The sequence below is a fragment of the Sarcophilus harrisii genome, chromosome 1 (genome assembly GCF_902635505.1).
Source record: "Sarcophilus harrisii chromosome 1, mSarHar1.11, whole genome shotgun sequence".
Classification (NCBI taxonomy): domain Eukaryota; kingdom Metazoa; phylum Chordata; class Mammalia; order Dasyuromorphia; family Dasyuridae; genus Sarcophilus; species Sarcophilus harrisii.
In genome coordinates, this window is record NC_045426.1 from 643,347,353 (window position 1) to 643,359,948 (window position 12,596).

Sequence of the window (12,596 nt, forward strand, 5' to 3'; positions counted from 1 at the left end):
GTCCAAGACCAAATTCGCCTTCTAGGCCCCCATACTTGAGTGCCAATTCATATGAATGTAGGCCTCCCCTAATTCCGTACTGGTGATGTTCATTTCTGAACCTTGCTGTGAACCTTTACATTTAGCCCTACTGAATTGCATTCTTAACAGAGTTAGCCAGTGCTCTAGCCCGCCAAGATAGTCCTGAATCCCGAAGTGAGTTTTCCTCCCAGCTTTAGGTCATCTGAAAATTTGATGAGGAGACCATCCCTGTCTTTGTCCACATCTACGATAAAACTAGGAAGCAGCCCACGGCCTAGGTCAGAATCCTGGGTCAGCAGGAAGACCTCCTCCCACTTTGCAGGAGCCGTCCAGGGAGGAGGGGCGGGGGCGGGGCACTCCTTTGTCGTTTTCTGAACATTCCAGAAACAACTGGGACGGAAGTTAGCCTGCAGATAACCGAGTCCCGAGGCCGTACGAGTGAGGGTCAGAGTCGGGAGGCGGGGATCCACTAGGCATAGGGGACACTACGAATAGAGCTTCCGAATCAGGCAACAAGAAGCCCTGAGTGCAAATTCTGATTTAGATACGTAGTTCGGTGACGCTAGACAAATTGCCTTTATTTTGTTGTTGTTGTTGTTGTTGTTAGCATTTCACACAAGCATTAGGAAATTTAGAGGCAGCAAAGTTGCACCCTCTCTCTCAGAATCCACGCCCAGCCCCGGGCCCCCAGTCCTTCGCGTCTCAGGCCTCCTTTCAATGGTACAGCCTGCCCTGCCCCCCCATCAGCGTAATTGGTAGAGTCCTCCAGCTCCCACCCCTGCGGATCAGTGGTAGGATCCTCCCTGCTTCCCCCCCCCGCCGCCTCAGGCTTGGTACAGTCCTGACCCTGCCCGTGGCTTTGACCGCTCCTTCCTTCGCCCCCTCTCCTAGGCCGGCGCGCGGCACGGAGCCGGACCTCTCCCCGGCGCCGACCGCGGCGATGGCGCCGCCTGCAGGCGGGGGCGAGGAGGTGGGCGCATCGCTAGAAGAGACGGCGGTGCTGGTGGAAGTGCGGGGCCTGGGACCCGAGTCTGGGCCGGGGCCGGGTCCCGGTCCCGATGGACTGTGGCGGCTGCAGCTGAGCGCCGAGGCCTCAAGGCCGGGGCACTTCCGCCTGGTGCTCCAGGGCTCAGGGAGCCCTCCCGGGGTGAGCGCAACTCGGGGCCAGGAGAGAGAGAGGACTGGGGGCGCTGGGGAGAAGTAGCTGAGCGAGGAGGAGCCCGGAGTCGGGGGAGGGCACTGACCTGAGTCCCGTCTTGCCGTGGTTGGCCTTCCAGGAGGGCTTTCAGTGGTCTCTGGAATCCGTGGCTTGCACCAGCCGTGGCCCTCGTGAGTTGGAGCTACAGCCGCCCCAGGAAGGGCCCGGGCCGGGTGTTCTGACGCTGTGCTTCCGCGACCCTCAAGATGCCCAGCGCTGGAGTGCAGTGCTGGAGAAAGCCCGGGACCTTGGGGGCACAGGTCTGTTGAGAAGGCGAGACCCTGGGAAAGCATCGCAGTTTCTGGAGGTCAGGGGCAGGACCGCCAAGGCGAGGAAACGGGGAAGTGCCTGGGGAGCAGATACCTTCAGACGGGTCCCGGGGTTAAGGGCAGGGTCAGTTGGATGACAATTGCTTGTCTCTCTCAGCTGCTGCCAGCCCTGCTGCAGCCCCTGCCCCAGGCATTCTGCCTCCTACTGTCTCCACACCCCCTCCAGCTTCTGAAGCCGAGACCCTGTGGAACCCCCAGGATTTTTCTGAGAAAGGTGAGCTTGGAGCTGGTTCTTGCTTCCACAGACTTGGGGGATGATTAGGAGAATTAGAATAGATGCTAGTAAAGCAAGAACGCCTCCTAGTTTATTGGGAATAGAACGTAGAATGGCGTATGCAAATAGAAAGTATCATTCTGGTTTGATGTGTGGGTCCAAAAGGGGAGGATGAGGTTAAGGAGAGAGCAAGTGGCTGAAGACCGAGGAAAGGTGGGTAAGATGCGGCAAGGGGCTGGGCTGGGCTCCGCTGACCACTCTTCTCTCTTGATGCTCCTGGCAGAGGCACTGACCAACAGGCTGACCCAGGCCATCTGTGGGGGTGATGAGCAGGGAGCAGCTCAAGCAGCAGCTGCCCTTGCACAGAAGCAAGTGCCTCTCAACATCCTGCTCCAGGAGAGCTGCTTCCCTCCAGGTCCTGTCAGGTGAGCGCCTTCTTCCTTTGGCCTTAGTGGGGAATCATTGTCAGACTTCCCAGAGATCCGGGGCACATGCCCATCCATCGGTTCATCTGTTGGTCCAGGGTGCAGGTCACAGTGGAGGATGCAGCATCATCAGCCCACATCTCCCTCCGGGTTCATCCTCACAGTACGATAGCAGCCCTACAAGAACAGGTGAGAGTGGCAGTGGTAGGACTTAGGAGGCTTGGGGGAAAGGAAAAGGGAGAATAAGAGACCTCATGACTTGGGCTGTTCGGAACCATAGGTGTTCAAAGAATATGGTTTTCCACCCCGCGTGCAACGATGGGTGATAGGCCGATGTTTGTGTGTGCCCGAAAGGAGCCTGGCGTCCTACGGGGTGCAGAGAGACGGAGACCCTGCCTTCCTCTATCTCCTTTCTGGGCCCCCTGGGCCTCACGGTGCTCGTCCTCCAGGTCAGTGACAGCATTAGTAGTCAGGGGTAGGGGCGAGTGGTCTGAAGGGGGAGGCCAGTGGGGGATGGAGCACACTTTCCTGCCTCATAACCCTCTCACAACTACACAGCCCGGGGACTGGATGTTGGCAAGAAGTCAAATGGAGAGATTGGCTCCCTCCTCTCCCAGCAACCAGGGCTTCCTCCAGCCTCCCGTCCAGCCCCCAACCCTTCTGGATCTCTGCAAGTGAGTATTGTGAAGGGTGGGTGAAGAATGGGACTGGGCTCAAATCTAAGGAAGTCAGTTTGCCCATATGTTGAAGGGGTTAACTGATCTCTGTTCTGCCTTATCTTTACCTCATCCTCACATACCTCTCAGGGTATGATGCCACAATGAACATCGATTTAGTCACTCTATTAAGTACCCACTATGTGCTCCATACAAACTGACAGCTGACAAGTTCCTTACTTAGGCATTATCTAGTTTCATCTCCTGATTCATTGTACAGAAGAGCAGACTATAAGAAAGTGTTTATATAGTGCTTTCAAGGTTTATAAAGCACTTTCCAAGTTGTCATTTTATTCTTACAATTTACCCTGGGAAGTTGATACTACTGGGATTTCCAATTTTTAGATGCGCCAACTGAAGGAGACAGTGGTTAAGGGACTTGCCCAGGCTACAGAGATAATTAAATATCTGAAGTTGGATTTGAAGGTGTCTTCCTGATTCCAGGGCAGCTAAGTGGCAAAGTGGTTAGAGTACTGGGCTTGGAATCAGGAATTATCTTCATGAATTCATATTCAGCCTCAGACACTTACTAGTCACTTAAGCCTGTTTTCCCGTTTCCTTATTGGTGAAATGAGCTGGAGAAGGAAATCACTCACTGTCTTTGCCAAGAAAACCCAAATGGAGTCACAAAGTCCAATGTGACCAAACAATTTATTTGTTTCTACTGTCATCCCTTGCCAGTTTAAAATCCAGAATCTTGACTCATATTCTAGTCCAGAATTCTGGACCCATGGGTCCACCCATGGGAGGTGGGGCTGCTATAAAGTACCTTCATAGTAACTCTCGAGGACTTGTGGATGGTTGAATGGTTGATCCTTGTACTTATTTGTCCTTCTCCTAGATTGGCTGGTCTTGCCCTTCTTGCACCTTTATCAATGTTCCTGGGCGACCAGGCTGTGAGATGTGCAGCACTGAACAACCAGCTTTCCAAAGCCCTCAGCCAGAGGCTCCTGCTCAACAGCTCCCAAAGGTAAAAAGGATGGTGAAAGTGCTAAGGATTAATCATTAATTCATGGGTTCAGCAAACATGAAATGTTTTATAGGCAGTGCACTGTGCGAAGGACCAGAACTAACCTCCACTTGTTTCCTCCGCAGATTACAAGGCGGGGAGAGGACATGGCCATTCCCCCCAGCATCTGGTCTCCAGATACCTCCTTTCACATGTTGAACGAATTCTCCTGACCCAATAAGATCAAACCAATGGACTAGAACTAATTTATAGGAGAGTAAAGTCTGACAGTAACTTAAACCCACTTAAACCTGGATGGACAAGATGAAAATTGGACTGTAATAATAAAAATAACCTATCATATTTGGAGAAGACTGTAAAAGCATTTTTATATCCATTATCGACGTAAGACCCCTATGATTGAGATCTCACCTGAGATGTGCTAGGAAGCTATTGCTTCAGCTCAGCAGCATTAAAAACACCTGCTGGGCAGAGTCCTGTGGTCATTATCATCTCCACATGTCTACATAGAATCCTTGCTCTTCAGAGAATTCAGGAAGTAAAAAGAGAGAACCATAATAGACATTACCTGACTTCATTAGAGATGAAAACTAAGGTGTTCTATGAAGTCAGAAGGGTCAGAAGTAACTTTTTTTTGGAGGGGAGGCCAGTGGATAAGGTTTCCTGGAATAGACACTTGGGCTTTAAAATAGGATGGGTAAAAATCCACTATGCAGGGATGTCTATGGGATAGCAAAAGCCCCAAGGTGGGAATGTGTAGTTTGTGTATGAGAATTGTTTGGTTAGAATAATGCCAGGGAAGCAAATATATAAAATTTTAGCTTTTTTCAGGAAATTTGTAGACAGCTACTGGAACTTGCAGGACTGATGTAATGAGTTCTTAAGATTCAGTGGGTAGCATGGTTTTAGAATCAGATCTACTTAAAAGTTACTGAATGATCTAGATAGTTATTAACAGGAACCCATGCCAATGTGGAGGCAACAGGACTCAGTCATGGGTGTGAGGTACTGAGGAACTGACAGGACTAAGCAACTGGTTAGATACCAAGGGATGAAGAAAAAAAGATAACCAAGGTGACAGGAGATTGGAGGAATACTTTTTTTTTTGTAGTCGGAAAAAATAAACCCATTTTGGGGATGTTGAATTTGAGATTCTGGTGAGACATTCAAGGTAGGATACTCTGGCTGGAACCCAAAAGAAAGTTTAGAACTAGAAATATAGCTTGGAGTATTAATGACATTTATAGTCATGACTTAACATCACTGATCCCATTTAGGTTTTTCTTGCCAAAGATAGTGGAGTGGTTTGCCATTTCCTTTTCTGGCTCATTTTATAGATGAGGAAACTGAAGTAAATAGGGTTGTGACTTGCCTTATGTCACTGAAGATGGATCTAAACTAGGGTCCTCTTGATTTCAATTCCTGCCCTCCACCCACTCTACAATCTGGCGTTATCATTCAGATGGAAATAATTAAAATTGCTAAATGTAGAGTGTAGAGAAAAGGATCATGGAAAGATACCTGGGGAATGGCCACTTTTAAGAAATGTCATAGAAGAAACAATAGACAACGTAGGAGAACATGGCTGTATTATAAAATGGTGTAGAGAAGCCAAGGAGAATAAGGTCTAAACAGAGGTTTTTGGAATGATTCAAAGTTGTTAGCAAGCTCAGAGCAATTTTGGCAGAAATTTGTGATGAAAGCCAAGACAGACATTGAAGAATAGAAATGTTAAGGAAACAACGGGTTATCATCAGGCATTTCCTCAGGGGCACTTGAATGAACTAGACTGCTGGCTTTGGAGTCAGGAAGATCAAATCTTTTGTTTCATCTAGAAAATGGAGCTAAAAACAGCACCTACCTCCCAGGGTAGTTGTGTGAATAAAATTTTGTCAAGTGTTTTGCCAGTTATTTTCAAGTTTAGCTTTGAAAATGGAGGCGAAATAAGTGTTCAATATGTTTTTTAGGTTTAGGAAAATGTGTTTGCAGGAGCCAAGGAAAAGAGAAATGAAGACAGATAGAGGGGATGGGATAGTGGAATAAAGTTCTAGAGGAGAAGAGTGAGGATAGCAGGACTGGCCTTAATAAAAAGGGATAACCATGGAAATAAAAAAAGCTAAGAGGAGTCAAAAAGACTGAGAAAGGTGTGTGGAGGTTCTTTTATATCACTAAAAAAGCACTGAGGATCAGTGGGGGAGACAAGGATTTAGAAACTGAGATTTCATGCCTTCCTCAACCATACCTGTATACAAGGCACTGCACTGCTGTGTTCAAGAATCTCATGACACAGCATTAAGGGAATACAACACTCATTCAAAGATGTTCTATGAAAAACTTGAGAGAAAATTATCTCCCTCAAAAAAGTCTATTCCAGGCATTTGGGGCAGAAGAAAGCAAGAACAGATTAGAAATATTTGTTATCACAGTTTACCTTGAACATAGTATTTAAACAATAATAGCAAGATTAAAGCTGAAAAAGTAGACTAGAACCCAGTTTTGGAAGGGTTTGCATGCTATTTCCCATTATTTGTGCTTTTATTCAGTGGAGAACCACTAAAGATTTCTGAGTAGAACTGATATAAGAACAGAGAATAAGGAAAGGAAGATTAAAGGAAGCAGATGACTGAAACCAGGGAAGTGGTGTTAGGAAGATTCAGATCTGAGACACTGGTGGTACAGTTGACAGGACCTTGAAATAATGGGAGAAGAAAGCCTGGAGTGATTGAGAATGGAATTGAAAATGACAGGATGTGAGCCTCAGCATCTAAGAGAATAGAAATATCATTAGTTGCTAATAAAAATCCCACTTATTAAAATACAATTTCCTTTCAGATCTTAAGGGGAAGAATTAAAGGAACCAATGATAATGATAACTGCACTAGACAAGAAGGAATTCCATGGTCTCCCTACTTCTCCAAGAGAGGGCACTTATTCTTCTTGCCTTGTCTGGGATAGTTTAGAAGATGGCAATACTCCTAGATTGTGGATGTATGCATATGCATAAATTTTTGTACCACTTCTAACACTGTCCACAGGGGGATGAAGGACAGGCAAAAATTCCCCAATCCTAGGGTACCCAAACCTAAAACTCAATGAGGGCATCTTTTTGTTCAAATTATAGGAAGCATCAACCTTTAAGTCCTGTCCTTCCACATTCCTACTAAGTATCATCCTCAAGGAAAGTAGAAAGAAAGGAGGAATTGAGGGTTCCCTTCTCCAAGGCAGTCTTGATTCCTACTTCTGATGCTTTCCAGCAGTGTGACCTTGAGCAAATGAACAATTCTAAAGTGTAGAGACTGGTCCTATTTGATCCCTTTCTTTGCATCAAGTCCTTACTACTAAAGGGGGAAAAGATTAGCTCCTGCCCAAACCCTAATTTACAACTATCTAAACTGCTTTTAGAGGAGTATAGGCATATCCTATTTCTCGTTCTTGAGAGCACTTAAAATCTAATAACACCCAGACCTTTGATGAGCCTAACTTCAAGCTAACCATTTTGAGCTGGTCCTTATTCAGTCATTCAAACAGCCACATTGAGAAACTTAATTTATTTCTGGTAGAGGAGGAGGGGACTGGCAGTGCTGGTGGGGCAAAGCCAGTTCTTCCACCCTACCCCCACCCTTGCCCATCCAAGGAGTGATCAGACTGAGCTGGATCTGACTTCCAGGCTGACCATTTCTGTGGGTTGGGATGTGCCAGGTAGGGCTGAGGTGAATCAAACCCAAACTGGGGAAAGATGTCCACATGATCACTTAGGGGGTCGATATGCCAGCTTCCGACTCTTCAGCACTGACCACTTGTGCCTCTTCATGGCGTAGGTAAGGGGGATCAGCAAGCTGAACATTAGCAGCATCTGGGGAAAGAGACCTCAAAGAGCTCAGGAAGGGAGTCCCCTTGCCTCCGTCAACAGGCTGAGGGCTTCTTGCCAACACCCCACCATTCCCTTTCTTCCTCTCCTTGCCTCCCTTCCCCCCAAACATCCTCCCACCCCAGTTTCTCCCAGGCCTTTATCACCTTGAGCCCCATGAGTTTGCGATGATCATGTTCTGGTTCAGCAGCCCAACGCAAAAAGGTACACACGTCCTTTGCTACCTGTGACATAGTGGCTGGTGTACCTGTGGGGACCAGAATAGTGACATGATGAAAGCAAAGCACTACTAACAGGGTTTGCTACTAGAGAGCTCGGACCGCTGAAGGGACTGGGCTCAGAGCATTAGGACTATGAGGATAGGTTGCCATGGTAAGATAATGGGCTAACAGGACTTTAGTCAGGCAAAGCCTCTTGCAAATATCCCAAGTTTCCATTTCAATCCTGATAACAGAAATAGAGAGAAAGGGGGAAAGATCATGGAGTTCAAAGCTAAAAGAGGCCTTGGAATCCATAGCTGAACCCCTTCATGTTTTATGCATGAGGAAATAAACTCAGAAGGGTAAGGGAATCTCCTAGGATCATACAGCTAGTAACTAATAAAGGGAACAAGGTATGGGATAAGAGGGACAGGACTCTAGGGAATGGGAAGGAGTAAGGCATTGGGAGATGGATATAGTAAATAGGGGAAAAGAAAAGAAGACATGGAGGAAGGTGGTTTGAGCTCACCATCATCATACTCGAGGATCTCATTGTAGATAGGGGGAGCCATGGCAATGGCCTGGCCAGGGAAGTAGGCATTGAAGTGAAGGCCCTCTCGAAGGGAGACTCCAGCAGGTGGGTCACAGTACCCGGTGAGTAGGGAAAAGACATAATCCTCACCGCCGTGCCTGGTCCAGGACATAGTAATAAGTATTACAGCTTCCCAATCCCACACCCAGGTCTCACCCACTGGGGTCCTTTTAAGTTTAGGACCTAGTTCAGCTCCCAGTGTCTAGTAAAAAGGGGTTGCAGTACCTGGCTCGGATGATGTAGCTGAGGTCGGGAGGTAGTGCCCCATTGTTGGCAGCCCGAGCAGCCTCAGGGTTGGGGTAGGGCTTGGGGAAATAGTCAGAAAGCTTCCCTGGCCTCTTGAACATCTCTCCTTCTTCATTAGGACCATCCTGAACCTCTATCTAGAACCCAGACATCAGTCTCTAAGTCACCGAGCTATTCAAGTACAGAGTATCCCCAGTCACTCAACTCTCCTTTTCCAAATTCTCAGTCTCCTTGGTGATAGCTCGGGCACAGACCCTATCTCCTATACACCCCCCTTCAAAGAGCCCCCAGTCCTTTTCTATGCTGTAGATCAACCTCAGTCTTTCAGGATCCAGACCTCTGCTCTGATAGTCACATCTTCCTTACCTCCTCTGCCAGAGCCTTGGCTTCTGATTCAGTGTAGCACACACCCACCAAATGGCGATAAGCCAGGTAATCCATGCTGTGGCAGGAAGAGCACACCTGCTTATAGACCTGGAAGCCCCGGCGAATACTGGAGCAAAAGAGACACGAGAACTCAGGGAAGGTTCACACACGAGAACTCAGGGAAGGCTCAAAGTGACCCTCCACCCCAAATGTACACACTCCTCTAGAGTAGCCAGCTCACTTTGTCCCCCATTCTACCATCTCCCCTATCAGAGTTCTACCCCCTAATTTGAATTCCACGGGTTTAGGATAACAAAATGCCAGCCCTACCTGCCATGGTCCAAGGAGGAGAGGAGGCCTCGGTGTGACCAGGGGTAGCTGGGTGGGTGTAGTTCCAAGTCACTGGCACCTACAGCAGTGTGCAGGGCCACAGCAAGCCCTGCACCTCCCGCTGCCAGCATGCCCAAAGCTGAGAGCACCACCTTTCGGCCCCTCGAGAGGTTTGAGAATGATGACATTGTGGCAGCCTGCAAAGTACTCACTCAGCTCAGAGCTCATGGCACCCTCATTCAGGGTTCTATCAGCTCAGTGCCTAGAGTTGCTTTCCCATTCTGTAAGTCCACAAGGTTCCAATTGCTTTACAGCCCACCTCCCCTGCCCTGCTTAGCTCAAAGCTGACACCCCAAAGAACACGTATTTATGTACAACCAGATGGACTGCTGCCCTCCTCCCAACCCTGTCTCCCAAGGGAACAGTGGGGGAAAAAACCAGGTCTAAGTTCTAATCTAGACTTTGCTATTGATTCATTATGACTATATACTAAGCAAGGCCATTCATTAACTGCTCTGGTGCTCAAGCTTTCTTACCAGTAAAAGATGATCCCTTAAATTGCTTTTTCCAGCTCTAAATCCTACACCATTCATTCCTATATGACTGAGGTACTTTACAAACCCAAGACTTATTTTACCTATCCTGCCTGGGGGGGAGGGGACAACTATCCTCCTCAACAAGGCCTAAGGCTCCTTTCTAGTCCCTTTCATCCCTCACCCTTAGTCGGGAATGAATTTTAAAAGGAGGTTTAGAGACAAAAGGAAACAAAGGAAGGGATCCAGTAGGTCTCCTGGGTATAAAGCTCAAGGTCAAAGGTAGATCAGCACAAGCTGAGGTCATGCAGGGACACCACAAGTGGGGAGGGGTGCTGGGCAGAGTACAGCTATATGGAGAGCAGACTTGGGGGGAGAGGGGGGGCGTCCCAGCCAGGTTTGAGGAAGGGGATGTGTCTCCTTTTTAAAGGGTCAGTCCAGGCCTCGCTGGGTGAGAAGCCTCCAGCGGTCGCACTGGTGGTCGGACCCCTTCCCCTGCTGCCACACATCCCTTCACCCTACACCAGCAGCCACAGAAGCACCGCCCCTCCTTTCCAGTCCCCCCACCTCCAGCCACCACAACGGGCCCTCAGGATCTCCACGACCCCCGCTGTGGACCAGGGAAGCACAGGGCACAAGCAGCACACTTCCCCAGCCCGGGGTCCAGGTTAGAAGCAAGACTCACACAGGGACCCCCGGGCAGGGCCCCCAGTCCCAGAGAGGTGCTCTTCAGGGCTGCAGGCAGTTACAAGGCCTGCGCTTGGAGTCGGCGCCGCTCCCTAGTCCACAGTCCGGAGCCAAGGTCACCTCAGGCTCCGAACCAAGGCTAAAGGGCCCTGGAGAGGTGAGCGCGAGCCGAGGATCCCCGGGGCCGCAGAGGAAGCCAACGCGGGGTCACACTGACTCAGGGGGCAGAAAGGTCATGGGGGGTCACGCGTGCAAAAAGCGGGGTTGCCCTCGAGCTCGGCTCTTCTAGTGACCTCGGGGGGAGGGGCATTTAAGGTGAGGCTGAGGCAGGGAAGGGACCCCTGGGAGGAGGGAGCGAGCGAGGTGGGGACCCCAAGGGGCAGGGGGGCGAGCCCGGGGAGGGGGATGATGGGGCTCGGGAAGCGAGCGGGACAGCCCCCGACAGGTCCCAGAACTAGAAGCACCCACAGGGGAGAGGAACGGGCGGACGCCGCAGGGCGGGGATGCCCGGTCAGGGGCCGGGCTACAGAGCGGGGATACAGCGCCCGGAGCGCCCGGAGCGCCCGGGCTGCAGGGCGGGGACCGGGACACGCTGCCCGAGCTGCAGCGCGGGCCCCTCGGAGCCGCGCCGGAGCCGCGCCGCGCGCCTTCCGGGCCGCTGCCAGGCCGGGCCGCGCGCCCGGCGCCGTGACCTTCAGGCGGCCGCGGGGCCGCGCGGGGTCTGCCGGGCTGGGCGCCCGCCGGGGGGGAACAAGAGAAGGGGCCGATGCGCGCTCACCCGAGGCAGCCGCAGCACGAAACTGCCGGGCCTAGTGCCGCCCAAGAGGGCCCGGCCATGGGAGCGCGGAAGCCCCAGCACAGAGAAGCGTCCCACAGCCCCGGCCGCCGCCATGTCGGGCCTCCTCAACGCCGCCGCCGCCGCCACTGCTGTCCCGTGAGCCCACGCGGCTCCGGCCAAGGAAGGGAAGCCTCGCGAGAACTGCGCCGCCCTGATAGGGCCGCCGCAACGGGGCGGGGCTTCAGGGAGGAGGGCCGGGGCTTCAGGGAGGAGGGCCGGGGCTTCAGGGAGGAGGGCCGGGGCCGGACTGCCCAACCCCAAAGTCACAGAGCTTGAAGGTAGCGGGCGGGGACGGGGGAAAAGCAGTGTCCTGAAGAAGTGCGCCTGCGCAAGGAAGAAGCCCTCAAACCTTTTGCAAGTCAATGGAACCTCGAACTTCCTCCACCGCCAGGGGGAGATGCAGGAGGGAGCATCGCTCCTGGTTCCCTTTGCAAGGAAATAGCGATAGTTAATGGACTCTTTTCTGTTGTCATAGAAACAGGCATCCTCTCCTTAGAGTAGGGGAACGTGATAGTGGCTGCCTTTCTCAGGCAGGCAGAAAATATAGAATCACACCCTTACCTGGTGATCTCATCAGTTCCTGAGTCCCATCACAATCTCTGTGACGGTTTTCCAGATCTGTTCATCTCCCGTCCCTCCAGAGCGCCAGCCTCACATCACTATTTGCCTACTATTAATTGGATTTCTCATGAATATCTCAAACAACATGTTACACCTTTGTTACGGTTAAGGGCGCCACCTGTGTTTGAAACCTTGCTGCAGTCTGTGATTCCTCACTTTTCTTCATCCCAAATGCCGAATCAGTTTCCAAATATTGTGGTTTTTTTTTTTTTTTACATAGAGCTCTCTTTATTGCCATTTACTGCAAACTTCCTAGAAGGAACAGTCTATACTAGCTGCTTCTGCTTCCTTACTGTAGAACCACAGATTATTGAGCCACAGATCTAAGTTGGTCTACCCCTGCTAATTTTAACAGTGAGAAAATTGGAACCCAGCACAGTTCTGCAATTTTTTCCACAGGTGGCAGATAGAAATTCAAACTCAAGTTAGTTGACTACAAGTC

General features: G+C 50.4%; 2 protein-coding genes across 2 annotated transcripts; one reads left to right on the forward strand and one right to left on the reverse strand.

The window, feature by feature from the left end:
* Window positions 1-851: 851 nt before the first annotated feature.
* Window positions 852-4,234, forward strand: SHARPIN (SHANK associated RH domain interactor). The gene is made up of 9 exons (XM_012541961.3): window positions 852-1,168; window positions 1,299-1,479; window positions 1,646-1,762; window positions 2,046-2,187; window positions 2,286-2,376; window positions 2,468-2,636; window positions 2,746-2,861; window positions 3,745-3,873; window positions 3,999-4,234. The coding sequence occupies exons 1-9, from the start codon at window positions 962-964 to the stop codon at window positions 4,083-4,085; spliced, it is 1,239 nt and encodes a 412-aa protein (XP_012397415.3). The 5' UTR covers window positions 852-961; the 3' UTR covers window positions 4,086-4,234.
* Window positions 4,235-7,402: 3,168 nt separating this feature from the next.
* On the reverse strand, window positions 7,403-11,657 carry LOC100923048 (cytochrome c1, heme protein, mitochondrial). Its single transcript, XM_031947397.1, has 7 exons — window positions 11,474-11,657; window positions 9,476-9,672; window positions 9,146-9,272; window positions 8,759-8,916; window positions 8,471-8,631; window positions 7,888-7,988; window positions 7,403-7,726 (listed from the first exon to the last, which is right to left on the reverse strand). Exons 1-7 carry the CDS (start codon window positions 11,585-11,587, stop codon window positions 7,622-7,624), a joined length of 963 nt encoding a protein of 320 aa, XP_031803257.1. The 5' UTR covers window positions 11,588-11,657; the 3' UTR covers window positions 7,403-7,621.
* Window positions 11,658-12,596: the final 939 nt, after the last annotated feature.

Coding starts and splice junctions, on each gene's coding strand:
- LOC100923048 (XM_031947397.1), bottom strand. CDS start 11,587: ATGGCGGCGGCCGGGGCTGTGGGACGCTTCTCTGTGCTGGGGCTTCCG. Junction 9,273..9,475: donor TCCTCCTTGGACCATGGCAG/GTAGGGCTGGCA, acceptor CTTTTGCTCCAG/TATTCGCCGGGGCTTCCAGG. Junction 7,727..7,887: donor GCAAACTCATGGGGCTCAAG/GTGATAAAGGCC, acceptor CTCTTTCCCCAG/ATGCTGCTAATGTTCAGCTT.
- SHARPIN (XM_012541961.3), top strand. CDS start 962: ATGGCGCCGCCTGCAGGCGGGGGCGAGGAGGTGGGCGCATCGCTAGAA. Junction 1,763..2,045: donor CCAGGATTTTTCTGAGAAAG/GTGAGCTTGGAG, acceptor TGCTCCTGGCAG/AGGCACTGACCAACAGGCTG. Junction 2,188..2,285: donor TTCCCTCCAGGTCCTGTCAG/GTGAGCGCCTTC, acceptor CTGTTGGTCCAG/GGTGCAGGTCACAGTGGAGG.